A 20,662-nucleotide genomic window follows, 5' to 3' on the forward strand; every position below is an offset into this window, starting at 1 on the left:
GTCTTAATTTCTCAGTGTTTGAGGAAGGACTCAAGGGCTATGATATAGAACCTTGAGCTATGTGAGGGTATTAAAGGGCCTGAAAGCTCACTGCCAGAGAAGAGGCAGTCCCCATTTTCTCCCACCAAGCATTCCCACTCCCACATCGCCATCCTGGGTAATACTGTAGTTGTACAGTGAAAAGATGCGTGACCTGGCCAGAAGTGAGCTGGCCAGGTAAACCAGTTCACCAAACGACAGGGCATGCTGGTGCAAGGACAGAGCTCAGGTTCTGTACCCCAGACCTCAGCCACCTTCATTTGCATGGATTATTTTTTTTAAGCAGATTAGATATAGAGAGTTACTGAGTTCACACAGTGATGCTGGGAAGCTGTCAGTGGACTGTCTGCCCACAGCATGGTGACTCAAAGGTGCACCCTGAAGCAGCATGTAGAGCAGGAACAGGCACCACTGTGCCAATTGGCTACTTCCGGCAAGGGCTTAAGCGGAGGTGACTCAAGCAGCTGGTGCCGGAGAGGTGGGGTGACTCCCTAAACTTCTCTGTCTCCATTTTAACTCAGACACTGGCCATTTCCTCTTGTTCCTACTGCTCAGCACTGCTCCATCTGCTCAGCTCAACCTGTCGCTGCCTCCTCCCTCATTGCTGCTTCCTGTCCACGCTTTCCACTCTGCTCCTGCCAGCTCCCAAGAAGCAGCTTCACCATCTTAAACCACACCTGCAAACAAAGGAAGATCTATATAGACAGGTGCTTTAACCACCATGAAAAATTCAAGGGTGTTAATCTTGCTCCTTAGCTACCAAATTTGATAACTCTGTGGACAAAAGAAGGTACCAAATATTTATAGATGGCATCTCTAAAGAAAAGAAACAGAACAGCAATTTGTTCCCAAAATCTAGACCACATTACCACTTGTGTATGTCTATCCAATTAGAAGAACACTGATACCTAGAAAGGAAAGCTCTCAAAGACAGTAAGGGAACAGGAGGCATACTCCGCCAATTCTGATTTTTCAAACTACCATGCCAGCATTTTAGTTTCATAGCTGTTCTGTCATCAGCTCTTTCATTATAACTCAAATCTAAAAATTCAGAAGTGAAAAGCAGTGGGTTACTGAAATGAGGGAGAAAACCAATACACACAACAGTTAAATAAATCAAACTTTGAAGAGATGGTGTCCCAGCATAGTAGGAACTGAGCCATTTACTGTCTGGGGAGGAAACAAGAAAGGACACTTCTACAAGTTTGTGACACTTGCATTCAGGATATAAGCAAGGGCAGATTAGTTTAAACCAAATGGAGGCCTCAAATTCCACATGTAAGAGCAGGACAGAAGACAAGGAGGAGGATCCATAATAAAAAGGCAGGAAATTATTACTTTTCCTGGAACTTGTTCCTTATTAAGATTGCTGATGTAGTTAAAGAAATAGAAAATAAATGTAGAAAAAATAATCAAGCGTTTCTTCTTTCATTTGCCCCAATTTTCCACCCTTGTAATTACGCAGGCTAAAGATGATACACACATAAGAGTTTGTATTAGCCTATCAGCTTTCAGTCATGAAAAAAAAGCTGCTCTGCAACAACAGATTCAAATTTGTCCAAATAAATATAAAATAGGAGAATGTGTTCAGTCATGGGAAGATGAGATGGTTGCCAAATCCCACTGGAACTCACTATCAGCAGATGAGAATACTGTACCAAGTAACTGAACAGTAATGTAAAGTTAAACATATTTCTATAGTTAAGTGATTCCTCAGATAATACTGATGATTTCAAGAAAAAAAAAACATCCAAGTCACCAACAAATCATAGAAACTTTCAAAATCTTTATGCTGAAGAATAAGTGTGGTAACTCTTAAGCCTACAAAATCAGTACGCTGATGCAGACTTGTCTTTTTATGCTACTGCTGCAAACTGGCTTTACCCAAAACTCCAGGAGATAACTTAATGGCACAATTATTTTCATCACAGTCAAATCATGGCACCTGAGGAAAGAAGCATTCTTGGAAGTTGCTTGTACCTCCTTGACAGTAATAATGTCCAAAAAATCCACAGCAAAACCACCTCAAAACAAGTCTCTGGCCTAAAGGCCTTTGCACTGCAGAATCACTGGAATCCCTTATTTACAAAAGCACATACAGCCTTCTTAAGGATGAGGAAGAAATAAGCCTTTAGATATGTTTAATATTAAACTGTTAGACTGGAATATATCTGAAGAACTTCAGAATACAAACTTGTTAGACAAAGTATTTCATATTCATTATTATATCCTTTGAGATCTGCATGTGAATTAGCTCACAGATGGATTATGTTATCAGCATAACAGACCAGTCTATTCCACAGAGGTGAAATAACTCCAATACTCTGAACCAAAGGTAGCTTCAATAGTCTTCTTCAAACCATTAACCCACTGCATACATTGCTCACATACACAAGCTCTTCAGAGCCTCAACAAAACACAACAGAAGCCTGTAAACTTTTAAGAAAAAAATTACTATTATCAGCTTTTACTATTAGATTAATACTGTGGATTTTCTTCTTAGCTTTTCTTTCATCATTCTCTGTAATTTCTAATTTGGTCTGGTTTTTTTTACACAGAATTTACATAAACACAGACACATATGCTTATCTAGATATAAAAATAATATACAATTTCAACCAGTCAAGGTTCAGCATTAGCGTTTCTTCCAGTCCATTTGGTCTGGCACCTCTAACAATCTTGCCAACATACACTGGTTTGCTGGCCTATGAACACTTGAAAAGGGAAAACAGAATTTCCAGGGGCAGCCCTGAGATTTTGCTGAACTTGCACATACGGTACCCCAAAAGACCAGCTAGCAGTGATGTGAAATAGCCTCTGTATCAAAACAAAAAGAATGCCATAGTGTTTAGAAGTTGTTTTGTTTGGTTGGCTGGTGGGTTTGTGTGTTTTGTTTTTGTTTTTAATTTGAGTTGTTCTACTTATTGACAGGAATATACACAAAAAGCTGAACACTCAACGATGAAACAGCTAAGAGTTCTCTCTGGAGCTGTGGGGCACTGCTCATAAATAATTTATGGGGAAAATCCTAACCACCCAAAATAATTTCTTATCAAATAAAATTATAGAACATGCATTGAAGGATAATTGGTTATGCAAAGACAGTAAGAAAGTAAGTAAGTAGTCAGTCTCTTCCTACTACTCTTAGGCATTTAAAAAATTAAATACTAAGAACAAAGTCAATTTCACTTCAGTGTGCCAGCAGTAACTGACTTAACCTGGACTCTCTGCCAGGTTAGAATATTGTATCAAACCACTTCAAGCTGATAGTAGTTTTCATTAATATCCCTCTCCACTCAGGTATATCGAACCATAAATTAAACTGAGGCAGCAAGGCAGGGTTTGAAAGCACAGAAGAGCCTGTGACAGGGGTGACCCAGCTGGTGACTCAGCAGGACTTTCCCTGCCTCTTCCCCTTCGAGGGAGGAAGGGCAGGAAATTTCAAAGGAATGTGTTCATACCAAACACGGCTATGAGTTATGATTTAAAGCAAAGTCACATGCCCACAGAGTAAGGCCAGCAGAGTAAACCTGGCAGTGAACCAGTAATACACACAAAATGAATTCCTTCTCCACAAGAAGCTGGACACTGTAGCTCAGCATCCTTCAACACTGTTGGTGGCCATAACCATTTAGTCACGCACGGAGGTTGTACCATAACTGTTTGTCATTTAAGTATTCCTACGTTTGACTATAAATAATGTAGATGGCATTTGTGGAACATGATTACTGAACAGGACTCAAAACTTCAGCCCACACAGTAGCTGTGGGTAAATCAGAAGTTATGTATAACAACACACCCAGGATAGCCTATTTTTGGAAGGGAAAACTACGCTTGCTCTGTCACTAACACAGCTCTCTGAAAATAATGATAGATAAGAGCAACAGCCTAGCATTAGACCCCCTGGAGGCCTGTCTAACCTGATATCCCCTCCCTGATAGAGGACTGTGGAAAGGTACAAGAATGGGACATGCACGTAGTAGGTGTGCCCAGTAACAAATCCTCAGCCACTTATTTACAGCACAGATCTGCTGAGCCAAATGTGGTGCCTTCATGTTTATCAAACGATGATGCATTTTTCTGCACAACATCTCAGCCATCAGCATCTTACTTTGCAGTTCTGAGCTCACCACCTGGTAATGTGCTGAATACCTGAAAAGAATTACAGTACGCAAAACAGGTGACAACCACATTCAACTTCTTCATGCACTCATATCACTCACAATTCTAGGGGCTCTCACCATCTCTCTTGCAGCCTTGCCCCCAAAATCACCCACTTATGTGCTTTTTCAAGTACTGCTGTATTTTCTGAGGCGTGAGGAAGGGACCCCAGAGCTGCACAGCATTTGCCACACTGACATACTACACATACATGTAGCAACATAGGATCATAGACTTTTTTAGGTTGGAAAAGACCCTCAAGATCATCAAGTCTGACTGTTAACGTAACACCGCCAAGGCCAACAGTAAACCATGTCGTTAGGCACCACGTCTACACATCTAAACACCTCCAGGGATGGGGACTCCATCACTTCCCTGGGCAGCCTGTTCTTGTGCATGACAACACTTTCATTGAAAGAGCTTTTCCTCATCTCCAACCTAAATCTTCCCGGCCCTATCTCAATTTACACAGCTTACAACCAAGTGATTGACATTCCTATTTTATTTCTGATTATTTAGTTTCATTACCATCAGGCTCTTGCAATTCAGCTTTGAGTGTGTTAACAGCAGCACAAACTTCACCATCTGATTTTTCACGCTTCTCCAGATCATTTATGAGTATTTTGGAGAGCACAAGCCCAACACAGATGCCTCCACTGCGAAAACAAGCAAGCTACTCCTTGCCTGTGGCCAATTACCCTGCTACAGCAGAACCCACCTTCCCACCCTATGGCCATGAAGCTCTTCCAAAAGCCTTCGCTGAAGAATGTTTCCAGAGGTGGCCTCAAACACCAAGCACACTGCCCCAGTGCTACAGTGGTTCTTATGACATCTATCAAATTGTGCTGAAGCCAGCACCTCACTGCTAAGGAGGTCCTAATAACCATGTCTAGTTTTCAGCTATTAACCTAAACAAGCTGAATTGTCAATCACCAGAGCTCTGTCTCCAAGCCAAAATAATGTGCAGTTTTGCATACAAAAAAAAAACAAAACCAAGGCATAGAACCGACATGGCAATTTCTTTCAAGTTAAAAGCATAAGAACTTCGCTTTCCTTCCAACACATCTAAAAACAAAACAGTAATTTGGTTAACCACAAGTATTACAGCCTTCCCATGATAAGGCTAGCTTCAAATCACCAAAAAATAATTACTAAGTTGGCTTCTGTTGATTTAAAAGTACAGAGTGGTTTCCATTTTACTGACTATATTTATTTTGTTGATTCATTTTACACAAATAAAAACAAACCAGTCATTTAAATAACTGTTCTTCAGTGAACAGTTTTCTGCCAACTGACATGAAGGGAAAACCACGACGCAGACAGGAGAGCTGCAAATTCTGTATTCAGCCTGAAGTGCAGGGGTTCAGCACATCTGCATTTTCCCCAGGGGCTGGGGAGGAGTTGAGTTTTCATTGACTTGAACAATATTTATTTCATCCAAACAGTGTTCAAGGGGGAAATGCCTGCCTGTCAAGACTTTCATTGCTACAGTCAGGTCTCAAGCTAATTACTTAATGGGAAGGTATGTTAACAATAACTGTTACCAAATAAAACCTTAACTGAGGTAGGCTAACAGAGACATTACTTGGCTAGCTACAACTGTTTGAATTACTGATTTTAATCAAATAACTTGAGTTATCATGTGGTTTTCCTCTAATTATTTAGTTTCGGCACTTACCTTTGTTCAAGCTATCCATCTGCAGTTCAGAACTTTGGAATAGGTTGCACAGCTCATTTAAGTGTTGAGCTGCCTATGTTTTACTTCTTCACTGATTAAAGGGAAATGTACCAAGAACGTTTAACAAGCCTGTCCATTCTACAAGGAAAACTTTTCCCAAACCACCTCTTGCTGCCAAAAACTAGGTTTACTGGATGGTCAAATGAAAACAAGGAATTAATGCCAGTGAAGAACAGCACCGCTTTAGGGCACAGTCAATCCGAAGCCTTCTCTTTCCACACAGCCCCCCATCACTGGTGTCATTGACACCATTTTAGAGGCCTTATGTTACCATTTCTACAATTTTCCTTCAAGCTTTTCCTGCTAGATGTGTTTCAGGTTAAGAACAACATCTTGTACTACATTTTCTAAACCTCAGTCTTCCAGTACTGATCTCTCCATGCTGACATTACCCCCTTTCCAAATACCTACTCATCCTCCTGGGGTTTTTTTGTGTAGTTTTGAGTTTGCTCCTTTTTTCATCCTGCTTACCCGCACAGCTGGTAACACAAGAGGCATTGTCAAGGACTGCTCTCTCAAGGAGGAACACACAACTCCACATGCATGTGAGAACTGTAATTTAGGTTCTCCAAACAAAGCCTGTGCTGGAGATGCGGTGAGAAGAAGGGCCAACATAGGTATAAAATTTCACACCAGTTGTGAGGGGGGCAGGGAGAGAAAGTCTTTGCCCCTTCAAGAGGAGAGCTTCCTCCTCCCTCACAGGAAGACAGTGTCCTTCCCCTTGCCCAGCTCAGTCCCTGACCTCTCTTCCCCAGAGCTTCCCAACCCTATGGCACCTCCAGCACTCCCCCCTCCTGTTTTCCAGGGGGAATGTGGAAGCCTCTCCCAGCTGCTGAGCTGCTCGATGTAGCACTCCTTGTCAGCTGCCTTTCTGCAGTACATCCATCTGATTCCCAGAGCCAGCTCACGCTGTGCGGCGCGGCTAACAGGAGCAGCCGGCAGGCAGTAGTGGAGGGGACTGCCGAGCAGCTGCTTCCCGCACAGGCCTGGGACGCTGCCTGGGACAGCTGTTTTTATGATTTATTAAGCTTATTGTAGCATCGTATCATTATGACTGCATTCCAACAATTGTCTCCAAATATTTATGGGCAGAGCTACTTGGCATTAATTACTGACTGGGTTAAAAAAAATAATGAACTTAAACCTCTGATATCTTGACCACCTATTCATTCAGTACCAAAAACTCTGAATGATGACTAATAGAGCCAGAGACAAGCAATGGCAAATGTGAAGATCCCAGAAGACACTTTCTCAGCTGAAGCTTAACATACTAGCATGCAGTCAAACCTGCTAAGCTGCAGAGGATCAAGATGTTTTACCACTTCTAGCTTTTAATTGAAAAATGATGTGGAAGCAATACGTTTTCCTCATAACCCAGAAGACCAGAGACTCAGGAAAATAAAACTTCTATCCTATTTGAGATTTCATTTAAGCCTCAAGATTCGATTTCAGACCATGATTCACATCTGCTGTCTTCTCCTTGCATAAACTGTTGCCCCATCACTTCTCAGTTGCATTACTTAGTGCTGAAATTTTTTCACAAGTTAAAATCTCAGCTCTAACTTAAAACCACAAAACATTCCCTTAGGATTTAAAGAAAACCCTGAGCTTGGCCAAAACAAACACGTTATAACTCACACTTCTTTCTCCAAGTTGCAAATACAAAAATTAATAGTTTAAATGACAATTCTCACACATGCTTTCCATTTTCCCCTCAAAGGAACCAACACGAAAAAAAAACCCAGCTATTCAGCTTGTCTTGTTGCTGTATCACATTTTGGTCTCTCCATAATGTTATCCTGTAAAAATTACTGTAAGAACATTAGCAAGCTACCTGAACTTCATTTTACCTTCAGCTTCTGTGCACCAAGCAAGCCACATAACCAGCAACAAACATAGGAGTCAAACAAGAACATCCTGAAATGCATTTACAGTAATATAAAACGTTTTCTACTCATTGGAAGTAGCTTACCTGAAGGACAGGCACTTTTTGTGGTGTGTTTTGTGGTGACTGGTGAAGCTGTGCCCAAGGCTGATGATGAGGATGTGGGGGTGGTGAAGACTGATGATGCATCCCTGGATGAGGCTGCATGGGAGGACAGGTTGGCATTTGCTGTTGAAAAGACTGCTGTTGACTAGGGAGCTGCTGGCCAGATATTAGTCGCTCTTGTATTGCTTGTGGATCTGCAAGGCCAACACCTGGACAACCATTTGGTCTCATGTGCCCACCCATCTCCCGTGGTGTTGAAGACATACCCATAAATGGACGATTCTGTTGCATGTTTCGGGGGCCCATATTCCTTTGTCCAATTCCCATGGCACCAGGGGGCTGGTGTGACGGCTGAGGATGGGGTATATTTGGATAACTGCCAACTTCCATTGGTATTCCAGCACTACCAGGTCTAACCTGTGGAGGAGGTGTACCTGCTGGATTACTCATTGCTTTCATAGGTGACATGGGAGGTGGAGAGGCATAAGTTCCCTGAGGCTGTGAAGGGTGCATAGTTTGTGTGTTCATTTGGTTAAGTGAGCCACTAGGGTGGATGGGCTGCTGGTGCATTAGTCCTTGACCACTGTTTGATGGAAATCCGACAGCATTTGGGTATCTTGGTACAGATTGATTCATTGGAGTGTTATTTGTAAGGCCTAAATTCTGATTCATCCCTGTATTATTAACTAATCCCTGATTAAGGTTACTGTAAGGATATCGAGAATACTGCCCTGAGTTGTTTATAGTAGGTGAGGGTACCGTCTGGCTCCGAGAACTAAAATTAAGTGTTTGCGGCCTAACAGCACCCTGCTGGGGAGGATTAGGGGAGAATCTGGGACTGTGGGCTACTGATTCTCCATGGAGAGCAGCGGGGGGATGGTGGTGAAATTGCTGGACTGAGTGTCGCAAAGAAGGTGCCATACTGGGATTCTGCTGGGGCACATGAGACAAGTGGCCAGGTCCTGAGGTGGCAATGAAAGGGTTTCCCTGATTGAGGCCTTCTTGGCCTTGAGAAAACTGGTTCATCCTCTGCTGTTGCTGCTGCCCATGCTGCTGCATTGAAAAATCACCGCGAGCCATGTAGTTTCCCATCTGCTGCATGTGCTGAGGATGGCCCTGCCCAGGGGGGCCAGAGGGTGCCTGCGGTGGCTGTGTCGGTTGTGGTTGCTGCTGCTGTTGCTGCTGGTATGGTGCTCGTATCTGGTCTGGCACTTGAACTGCCCGTGGGCCCCACATGGAGCCACTGTCTACGAAGGGTTGCCCGTGTCTTTCATTCTGCATGCTGGGATAGACTCCCATCTGACCACCAGCACCACTGCCGTGAGAAACCTGAGGAACTGGAGGGTTGTGATACTGTGAATGAGGAGATGCTATACCATTCCCAGGGGCATTGCTTATCATCCTGTTCGGCTGATCCATCAGGTGCATTTTTTGCTGTTCGTATTGATTATAGTGATCAAAATGGGTCAACTTGGCTTGATTTTGATTTGCAGGGGGATGATGAAGAGATGACTGCAAAGAGGGAAATCCTTGATCCATGGGCATTTGCTGCCCCATAGGATTCACTGTATTTTCAGGATACCCACATTCTCCAAGACCTTCCAACCCTTCACTGAAAATATTTCCATCTTCTCCAAACAGACTCATCATTCCTGGATCTGCCATCTTTTTTTCAGCACACAGCTCCTCGGAGCTACAACTAGAATGCTAGTCTGTGCTTCACCTCGGCGAGGTGTTTTGTCCTCAAAGCCTTTAATCCTCAACTAATCTCCTTCATGTCATTCCATATTTCCTTAATTCTTTTGGACCACGCAGTGTCAGGCAAAGTCTGGTTACTGCTCCTAGAAAAAGCGGGGGAAGGGAGAGAAAGAGAGGGAGATATTGAAATAAATAACATCAGGCAATATATAAACCCCACACTTGGCTATTTTTTAGAAAATGCTAGCTAGTTTCAGCCCCTGAAATACATCTTAAAAATCTATTTCACTTTACGGAGGATTCATTAGCTTTATCAGAAGCTTTATTGTGATAGAGAGTTAGGAAGCAAGCAAAACACTAGCCTTAACCTTAAATTAATCCATTCACTACACTTCCTAGTGCTCCTTTCTTGGGTAGAACAGAACAAAAGAACACAACATGCAGCAGCAGCAGCTGCCACAGCAGGTAGGCAGATGTATGAATATAGCCAAGCAGCCCATCTGCTGAACTAAAGCCCTGAAAACGCTCCAGTTACCAACAGCATGTCCTTAACCTTATTCCCCTGAGCTGCGTAATCAGATGAGCAAGCAGAAGCACCAAGTCCTATGACGGACTAAAGGTAGTTATATGGACAACAGATTTTTCAACTGCACACAAATGACCCTTTAAAACACACCAAACTCCGAGACTTAGCATTTAGGAAATATTATTACTTTTTTTAACACACAATTTATCTCAGTTTAATGAAGTTGCAAACAGAAAAAGATGCTACTTCTCATTTCAGTAAAACTGTATGCTCAATTTGTGTAAGTAAACTAAATTCAAAAGCTTCATTCTGTGATGGGGGGAGATTTCTCAATCCATACCCTAATTTCTCTCATGATGATAACAGGGAACCCTATCACTGGAGCCTATTATTCATCTTCAGGTAATCATGCTAACTGCAACTACAGCACTTACGAAGACCTCACTGAAGTTTTGTTCTGTCCAGAATTGTAACTCTGAAGGAGAATTAGTACTGGTGAAAGAACTTAAATGATAAAATGCTAACCTAACAGGGTACACACTTGGGCTTGGGGAAAAAAGGAAAAAGCAACACACAGTAACAGAGTAGATTCAAGAAGTTCCTGTTTAGGCTTTTCCCAGAGAAGATTCACACATTCTGAAATGTGTCCCCCATCCTCTCCCCGCAACAACTTGAAAGATTTTATCTGGACCTACTTCTTATGAACAGAACTAGTCTAATGCTCTCTTTTCTCTTAAGATCAGAATTTTAAATGTTCTGTGTTATATCTCGAAATAAACTTTAAAGATAATAGTCAAGGAAGCCCGTCCATGTCGCAAATAAACACTGGTTTTCCATCTTTGTTGCAATTTAGTAGTGCTTGTTTTTACAGATACCAATTTTTTCTTAATCGGTGACCAAAGAGAAGATTTACAAGTGTGTACTTCCATATCTTGCATTTTGTTGCAGAGGACAGATGCTTTCAGTCACTTTGGGTGCAAAATGCCAGGCCAGACTATTTTAACTGAAGGCAATTTGTCCCAGACAAGTTTTAGGGAGAAAATATCAGCACATTTATTACACTTCTTGTAGCCATTGTCAAGAGGACCTTCTACAGCATGAAGCAGAGGGCAAGAGGAAAAGCACAAGCATTTATCACTCCTCTTAAAATAGCATTTGAGTGTCACCTTTAAAACCACAGTCTTAAATCTCTTCAGTGCTCAGCTGGGGGATATTAACACTTACGTTTCTAAATCACTTGGGGGTAAATTCCTGAGCCATCTTCCTATCTCTGATACCTGTTTCTTTTTATTTCATTGTCTTTACATTAAGCAGAAGCCACCAGTAATATTAAAGCACACCGTAAGAAAGTTCAACAACAAGGTTGAGAAGCATTCTCTTTCACCAAAACAAGCTTTTAGTAGCAAGACTACTCCAGAGCAGACCACTCTGTTGTCGTGAAGATCCCCCCAGTGACTAAAGATTGCTCAAGGCCTTCTGCCACTGCTACCCCTGCTGAGGACTGCTGCCATCAGGAGCTCACAAAGCTGGACATCAGTGTGGACTGAGACTCTCCATCTGACCAGCCTCTTTGCTTGAAAATGATGAAAAGCACAGTGTAGATACTGTTGCCTCTCAACCAGTGATGTAATCTGGGCAGCACCACACTTGAGCCAAGTAGAGGATCTCGCTCATCAGCTAACCTATTCACAGCCCAAGAATTATGAACAGGTAGGAATTTTCACATGTTACATAAATCAAGCCTACTGAAAGAACCATTTCTAAAGACAAGCATGCTCTACTCTCTCAAAGCACTAATCAATCTTTGCCACAGAAGTACCAGAAATCTCCACAGAAGAATTCTCTTTGCTACCTGCTATACAGACAAGCTAACACAGCATCCCCAGAAACAAGGCTGCAAGCATTAAGCACAGATTTGAATAGCACTGCTCCGTTTACTGTTTTTCAGCTGACGGGCTTCCAATAAAATTCAGGCAAGAGTCAGTCACTAATAACACCAGTAACAGTAGCTTGGGCGTGCTACTATAACCAGAGAAACAAATTAAAATAGGGTAAGGGGTTTGTTTAATTAAACACACCTTATTTCTGCCCAGCTGACTCCATCCCAATTTGCAGGTTTGGGTTAGGGACTGTCGCTTGCAATGAAGGAGATGTGCTGTGTGTGGAACCTAGCACTCGCCTAACTTCCTGAGCACATGCTCTTTCAGAAGAGAAGTAACCAAGTTTCTAATGCAGTTTGTATGCAAACAAACCCATCATCTAAACTTACAGTGAAAAAACTGTTTCCCACTATGCATGATTTTAGTTCTGCATTTTTATCTGAAGTGTGAAATTACTTAATGTTTGAGCTGTTCATATTAAGTTGTCTCAAAATTGTAGTACTAGTTCTCCAGATTTAAGTTTAGCCTTCAATTTAATGACCATAGCCCTTTACAGTCACAGTGCTCTCACCAATCTTCCTCTACTTCCCCAATTAAAAGTCACATCTCTGATGTGATATATGGCTAACAGCATATAGTGAAGAATGAAAGACAGTAGCAGCTATAGACTGGTCCAAATAAATTAAACAACATTTTAATAAGAAAATAGTCAATGCTGGAATTACCTAATAGGCTCTCAACCTTCTACGCTAACAGGATAGATGTCTTCCAAACAGTTGAGCAAGTAATGAGAGTCACAGCCTCATTTTAAGTTGCAATAATTTCTTTGCTTTTTTCACTATAAGCAACATATTTTCTCTGCTTAAATCCTGGCTGGTCAAAAAGAAAAAAACCCCAAACACAAACACCCCCCCAAAAAGCCTCTCCACAAAGGTAGGACCTGCACTGACCAATAATTCTAGCTAAAATATTCACTAAGCGCCACTGGTCACTTTCTCATGAAAGCAGACAACACAAACAGCACATCTAATCATTAAAAACTCAGCTAAAAGTCTGTTTTTTTTTATTGCATAGTTTCAAAATACAAGATTGTTCATTTTCTATCATGTAAGTTAAAACCATCAGACATTCACGAAGCAGTGACTACTTTCCAGGTAAAAAGGAAAGGATATCTGAACCCTTAGAAAGGCAGATGACTGCTGAATGTAAGTGTGATTTCAAGTGTGAATGCATGAAAACAAAGCAAACTTATTTTTTAATCATCTTAGAGAAATCATACATATTCCGCAATAAAAGCATATAACTTTTCTGCTCCTGAACATGAAAGATTGCATCCACAAGACTGAAGAGTCAGTGAATATACTTCCTTGCAACTGCCTAGATAACCTATTTCTGTTCAAAGCAGCAATGGTATGATCCCAACTACCAGTACACAGTCAATTGCATAACAACCCTGTTGTCTTAATAAACAAAGCTTATATATTTAATCCAGTCTGCAACATTCCAGTCCTAAAAAGCTAGATCTCAAATTTAAGTAGTAGTTAACCATTGCCCAACTTAGTATTTCAGAGCTACATGGACTCAATAGCCGTGGGCAGTTTCTCACTTTTATGAGTGGAACAAAACTGGCTGCTGCACACATATAACCCGATCTAGGGCTGCAAACACTAAAACCTGAACTTCATTAGCTTTGCTCCCAAAGCAGCAGAACCAGGCAGTCAGGTTCAGGAAGCAGCAATGGCAGCACACAGATGCATCTGCACTCCACACATTCTGCTGTTCAGAAGAAGTTTCTGTAAATCAACAGGTTGCCTGATCCAGCTATTGATTCTTCTATACAAGAAATTTAGCCGCATTTCTTGATGGCCATGTGGCAAGTATGTGGAAACAGAACATAAGAGGGCAGCTAATAATGACTGCTTCAAGGTTTGAAGTGAGATGTGTCATGCAGAGTTGATATTTTTACAGCTATCAGTTGATATCTCAAACCAACCTCTTTCAGTTCTCATGTATGAGTTATACAATGGAACTATGCACCTAAACCACAATACAATAAACACGGCAAATAACATGCTATTTTGAAGAACTAGGCTAAAAAGACCTCTCACTCTAAAAAACCAAAGCTGGGCTAAAGGTCATTTTGAGACTGCAGCCTCTAAATGTAGGATTAAACGTTAGGTTACTAAATCTGCATTTAAACATTGCATATTTAAACTGCTTTGCAAAACTGCTAAGCTCCTGCTGGTTGTTGGGGTAGAAAATTAAGCATTTGCCACATGGAAGTAGGTGACACAAGGAACAGCAATTAAAGTCACATTCTCATTATACGAAAATATCCACCAAAACCTTAATAAACTCATGCAAAACCCTGACAATACACAAAAAGTCATGACAAGACATTCAAATTGGGAAAGATAGCTGACAAGACTTGTACCTTTCAGCTCATCTACCTACTGAGTGAGCAGCATTGCTGATGCCAGGACAGTTACGCAAGTGCCTGACAGTGTCCGTGGGAAGCACACCTAGTCACCTGTGTGCTTAATGCTAAGCTCTCATTGCTGTCACACACAACTCTTCATACATGGTATGTTCTTCCTGCATAGAGATTATAAAAGATCACAGAGGAGCAGATCTATAAGGTGACTGCAACATGATTTCTAACTTCCACAGAAACTTAGTTATCCAAATGCTCCAAGAATTTTTTCTTTATATAGAGCATTTTCTTGTGTAACAGTGTAGCTGTGTTAAAAAGTAAGTCTGTATAGTTCCTACCAAATCGAAGGATAGCAGGAATCTCACCCTCCCCCTACCAAGAAAGGGAGACAGGACTTTCCAGGATTAGAAGAATGACCTCACACACTTGAGGAATATTCTACCCTCTGTGGAAGAGTCAGCAAATATGGTGCAAGCATTTCTGGAAAGTTTAATTTCACATGCACCTCAGTAAAATTCAATTAGTTCTTTAGAGAAACACCCCTACAGAAATTTGCTGTGGCAAATTTCAGGCAGTCAATATCTCTTGTTAAACTTGGAATTGGGAGGGGGGTGGGAGTGAAAAACTGACGTGCTTTTTCTCAAAAGTCACAGTTTTTGCACATATGCAGACAGTTAAATGCCATGAATGTTATTCAGTAACATCTCTTGGTCAAGAAAAGCACGAAATCATAAGTTTCCCATGCAACAGTTAAGCAGAAGCCAGATTGCATTTTATTTCCTTTAATGCATGATGTACTTTGGCAAAGAACAGACTTTTACAGAGGCAACTGAGGGCACAACAGCCTTCGAATATTTGGCAGCTTGTTGCTGTCAAGCAGCTGATACAGGAATGACCAGCTAGAGTTCAGCCTGTGCCACACATTTGGAAACAATATCCTACGTCATTCAGCTTCACAGGAGCTCTGATACAAGACCACAACAGCATCACACAGGAGTAAAGCTGATGCAAACCCACCGAGCCTTGCTGTTACATCATATGTTCCTGTTGCGAATGCATTCTGCGTTTGCCATACCCATACCAGTTGGGCTGCAAACTCTCTCCTAACATGGGGCACTGCTAATTTTAAGCCAGCACCTACTACATTAAGAAAGAAGCCTCAGCATGTCTTCTTTCCAGCCACACGAAAAAGGGGAAATAACCATTTATCAGAACTGTGTACTTGAAGAGGAATAATAAAAGAAAATGTTTTTTGCGTTTAAATACATTACAAACATGAGGTGAGAGGAGAGGGGACAAGCGTAAGCCAGAAACACTTCAGGTTTAGTGCTATGTAGCCTGGAATTTTAAGAGGCCTTTTTTGGTCATATGACCACTCTCTGTCCCAACAGAAGTTTAAAATACAGATGTGAGGAGGTTTATCTAAAAATAGCCCTAGATAAGCAAGAGAAACAATGGCAGTCACAAGAATATTTCAGGAATACTCTTTAAAATATTTGATAGGAACGTTATCTTGCAAACAGCTCTATAAAGGGGAGCAGCAGCACGCTTAACAACCCCCTGAATAAGGTTTGAACATTACAAGCGCAGCACATGCAGACGGGTTTGGTGGGTCGGGAGCGCTCCGTGGCCGCGGTGCCAGATCGACGGCCAGGCGAACAAAAAGCCTCGGCAAGGCCAGGGGGGAGGTGGTGTCAGGGAGAAGACTTATATTGTTGCCATCAGTCACTAAGAAATCTCCCCGCAATTACATTCTCTTACAAAGCTGACACTAAACCGGCCCGGGGATTCAAGAGGTGGGGCCAGCGGCGACCCGCTGAGGCGCTGAAAAAACACCCCGCGCAACTGATTACTCTTGTTAAGGGCCATGCTTTTTGTGCACCTACTGCAGTTGTCACTGATTAACCAACTGATCTGGCAATTTCCTACATTCTTTTGCATTTAAAAAGGATCTGAGAGGCCGAGAGTCATCCCCTTTCATATTGGGGGGGGGGGGGGGGTTTGGAGCGAGAGGCTGCGGCCCGTCCGTGCCGGCTGTGGTGCGGAGGGGCCACCTCTCCAGCAGGCCCCTTTGCCGCCCTCCTCCCCCAGCCCGGGCCTGCCAGGCCCGCAGCTGAATATAATTTATCTGTTCGCTCTGCCGGACTCCCGGCATATGCGACTGGGAGGGAAACGTATCCATCATGAATAAACTTGAGCACAAAGACAGGCTGAGTGTCACAGGATACAAAAGGGCAGAGGTCGGCGCGGCGAACGGGAGGGTTTGCGCAGGGCCGGGCCCGCATGGCCGCCTCATGCAACCTCCACACACCACAGCCCTGGCAGGGTGTCACGTCCCCTGAAGTAAACAACGATCCGCACGGTCCAAGTCATAAAAAAACCCTCTGTAAACAGCAAAATAATCGGCGGGGTGACATAGTTCTAAGTAAAACGGGGCCTTTCCTCTCCCTTACCCTGAAAGCGGCTCGCAGTGTTTACACCCAGAAAGCTGGGAATTGTAAAAATTCACGAGGTGGATACTCGAATGTTTCCCAGGGTTTCTGAACGTGATTTTCACCGAAATGTATTTTTTTAATCACGGGCAGGTTTTAAGACTTAATAGTATCCCAAAAGGCTATTTCCAGCTATAGAATTATGAGCACTTTAAAGCAGCCAGACCCTGTATTTTACCTGTTACAAGGCCAATACAATCATGTTTCATTCATAGTTTATGAAGTCTGAAAAACCACTTGATGAAATTACAGTCTACCAATACTACACATGGTATATTTGTCCACGTATATTCTATAATCATTTCAATTTATGACTTGTACTTAAGAGTCATTTTCCTGTACATGTGTTCTTCATAAATACTGGTAGATCACAGTCTGTGCTTGTACAGGAACCACATATCCACACTCATTTCTGTGAAGATAAATACACCTTATACATCCAAAGTGAAAAGCCAGGGTTTTCACAGAACTGAAGAGAACAGACTTCAGGGTTGTGGAATAAAATGGTAGTTCTCCCTTGCGCTCTTTACATGTGGCAAGATGAATCATTCTACCTCTGAACTTAAGCCCTTACTCAACTTCCACTATTGATGGTAATTTTTGCCCACTACCACTTAAGCATATGGCCTTGAACCTTTCAGCAAAAGAAATAAAAATTACATATTGCAATGGGAAAGTATTACAAATTACTTTTTTTTTAAGAAAAAAAAGTAACATTGATGTTTCATGAGGTGTTTTAAATGAAAACAGACATGATCTATTGGATTCTTAAAATCTTAACTTTCTGTTACAAAAATACCTTTAGACTAATTAATGTATTTTAGCATATGCGACAGACTATTTAAAACAAGTGTTGAACTATTCCACTACTTGAAGTCCACCATAAAGAAAAAAGGGTTTGGGGAGGGAGGGTGTGGAGAAAGCCAGTACACAGCACACCTCAATGCAGTAGATGGAGTGAACAGATTCCAGGAACCTACATTTACTGCCTGGGTCCAATAGTATCCCTCAGAATATGGGGGGACAGCTGATACACAGGACAGACATCCAAAAAAACTTTCTACAACTACTCGATTGGATTGCCAACATTTGAAGGGGTTTGTTTGGTTGAACAAAATTTAGATACGCATCTTGAACATCCTGCTGTTTTTTTTGAAGGATATGCCAAAAAAGCTAGTTAGTTCTTGGTCTGTGGAATGGAAGCAAGCTCTTGCATGTATAAAAGAGGTTGGGGGGGTGGGGGGGTGGGTTTGATTAGTATAATGCCAGGCTCAGAGTTGATCAGTGCTTATTCAGACCATGACATAAACGACTACACCAAACTATTCTCTGGAATGGAGAATGCCAAAGAAAATTAGTCTGGAGCTCTCAACAGCTCCCAGTGTGTAAGACTAAGATATTGAGGATTGCTCAAGAGATCAAGATGTTCTTGGGATACCTCACTTGGAGTATTGTGTGCAGTTCTGGTGTCCTCAGCATAAAAAGGACATGGAACTGTTAGAACAAGTCCAGAGGAGGGCCACGAGGATGATCGGAGCCACAGAGGACTGGAGCACCTCCCGTATGAAGACAGGCTGAGAAAGTTGGGGCTGTTCAGCCTGGAGAAGAGCAGGCTGCGTGGAGACCTCATAGCAGCCTTCCAGTATCTGAAGGGGGCCTACAGGGATGGTGGGGAGGAACTATTCATTAGGGACTAGAGTGATAAGACAAGGGGTAACAGGGTAAAACTTCAACTGGGGAAGTTTAGATTGGATATAAAGAAGAAGTTCTTTACTGTTAGGGTGGTAAGGCACTGGAATGGGTTGCCCAGGGAAGTTGTGAATGCTCCATCCCTGGCAGTGTTCAAGGCTAGGTTGGACAGAGCCTTGGGTAACATGGTTTAGTGTGAGGTGTCCCTGCCCATGGCAGGGGTGTTGGAACCTGACGATCTTGAGGTCCTTTCCAACCCTAACTATTCTATGATTCAGGAGTAAACACACTGCTGCGTTCAAGTTCACTCAGGCATGGAAAAAGGGTGCCTATACAGTAGTGTCACATATACAGTAGTAGGGTGACTATACCCAGTAGTGTCAGAAGTTAAAAATTGGGATAGGGACTGGCAGATGAGTGCAATCCTTGTCAGGCATTATGTGCAGCATGGATTTTCTTTCCAGGAAGGACTAAGCTAGAACATTTTTCCTTTATATAGGCAAGGGAGATTCAAAAGGAAGGGAAACAAATTTTCTTGTGCAGAACTTTAACAGATCTCCAGTTTCTTCAAGAAGAAAACTAAATGGGGTGTTTTCAAATGTGTTGATTAATACACACTTCTAACATTACTCCAACATAGTTATGTTCAAACAAACAAAGCCTTCCAGGGAAAAAACCCCTGTCATCTAAACATTTAGAAGTATGCAATCTCACTCCCCTTAAACCACAATAATCAGGATTTTGAAGAACTTGGAAGTAGTTTGCAAGTCCAAGATAGTTACTGATAGTTACTCTGGGTAGTGACCCAGAGCCACAGGCATTCAAGGTATTGCAAGAAGTAGAGGCAGCTGGCATTCATCTACCACAGAAATCTTTTACACCCCAACAGGGAAGTTCTTGAGCTACCTTCAGTTCTTCACAAGCTTTTCAGAGATTGATGCTGAACATTCAAGAGCAGTGCTGCATTCGTGGATAAGATGTGAAAGGAAATTTTTACTCGTATGTAGATAACCTTGGAAACTGGTTCCTACTAGTAGGTAGTTGGACTAGATGATCTTTTGAGGTCCCTTCCAACCCTTAGGGTTCTGTGATTCTGTGATTCTCTCAAACACCAGGGCTAAACTTAACTTCATACTAGAAAGCGCCATATTCACTGTTCCTAATGATTCACATTCCATTTAAATTACTTTTCAAGCCTATCAATCTTGTTACAGCATCTCCAGAGGACTAGAATTTTCCAAAGTCCTTTTAAATGAACAAACAAAACAAAAAACCCAAACCAAACAAAAAACACACAAAAAGACCAATTCCTAATACCGCTCTGTCCTCAACAAAACAACAACAAAAAAAAATCATTTCTACTCACTAAAGACTGTGGAGTTAAAATTCTGTGTAGAGGGGCTTTGTGGTGTAACTTGTGGGTTGATCCTTTTTTAAGTATGAAGAGTGAGCAAATTTAAAAAATGGACAGGATGACTAAAATATTGGAATAATACTTTGTAAATGTGAGAAATAGGACAGCTTATTATGATAATCATGGAAGAGTTTAGATTGCAAACTTTTTTGGACTTGCAATTTCTTTGTGTTTGTAAACACCTGGGAAGCAAAAGCCTGATCCATAAAATGGGTCATAAAAAAAGCAACAAGCAAAAACACTTAAGTAGCAAAGATCCAAGAACAACAGAACTCATATTCTTAAGTACTGCATGAAAGTTGCTACCATACAGATCTGTGTTGCCAGCCCAGTTCAGAGCTGTTTCACATACTATTCAGAGTCCAGTTGTCAGAACAAGACCTACAACAGCTAGTGTATTATCTGTGCAACAGTGCAATCCAGAACACTAGCAGGAAAACTTTTATTCTAGAAAAGGTCCTAAATGTGCTTGTCAGGGGTGAATAAACAGCTAAAAAACATACTCCTCGGCTTTCAAGCTAGAGAAATCAGAACAGGTACAAAGACCTTTGAGGTTCCAGTGCTAGACAACATTTCAAAATTTATGTCTACAAAAAAAGGC

At 41.9% G+C, this 20,662-nt stretch overlaps 1 protein-coding gene across 3 annotated transcripts in view; it reads right to left on the bottom strand.

Moving 5' to 3' along the window:
* CHD7 (chromodomain helicase DNA binding protein 7) overlaps positions 1-9,769 on the bottom strand; it is an 89,401-nt gene extending 79,632 nt beyond the window's left edge. For 2 of the 3 annotated variants that reach the window (XM_005152518.4, XM_031052060.2), the window contains exon 1: positions 7,911-9,769. In XM_005152518.4, coding sequence (XP_005152575.2) covers positions 7,911-9,593 — 1,683 coding nt within the window. In that variant the 5' untranslated portion in view covers positions 9,594-9,769. The remainder of the gene's footprint in view (positions 1-7,910) is intronic. The other variant, XM_031052061.2, reaches the window with a different exon arrangement.
* Positions 9,770-20,662: the final 10,893 nt, after the last annotated feature.

This window comes from Melopsittacus undulatus, chromosome 1 (assembly GCF_012275295.1).
Source record: "Melopsittacus undulatus isolate bMelUnd1 chromosome 1, bMelUnd1.mat.Z, whole genome shotgun sequence".
In the NCBI taxonomy this organism is placed as follows: Eukaryota; Metazoa; Chordata; class Aves; order Psittaciformes; family Psittaculidae; genus Melopsittacus; species Melopsittacus undulatus.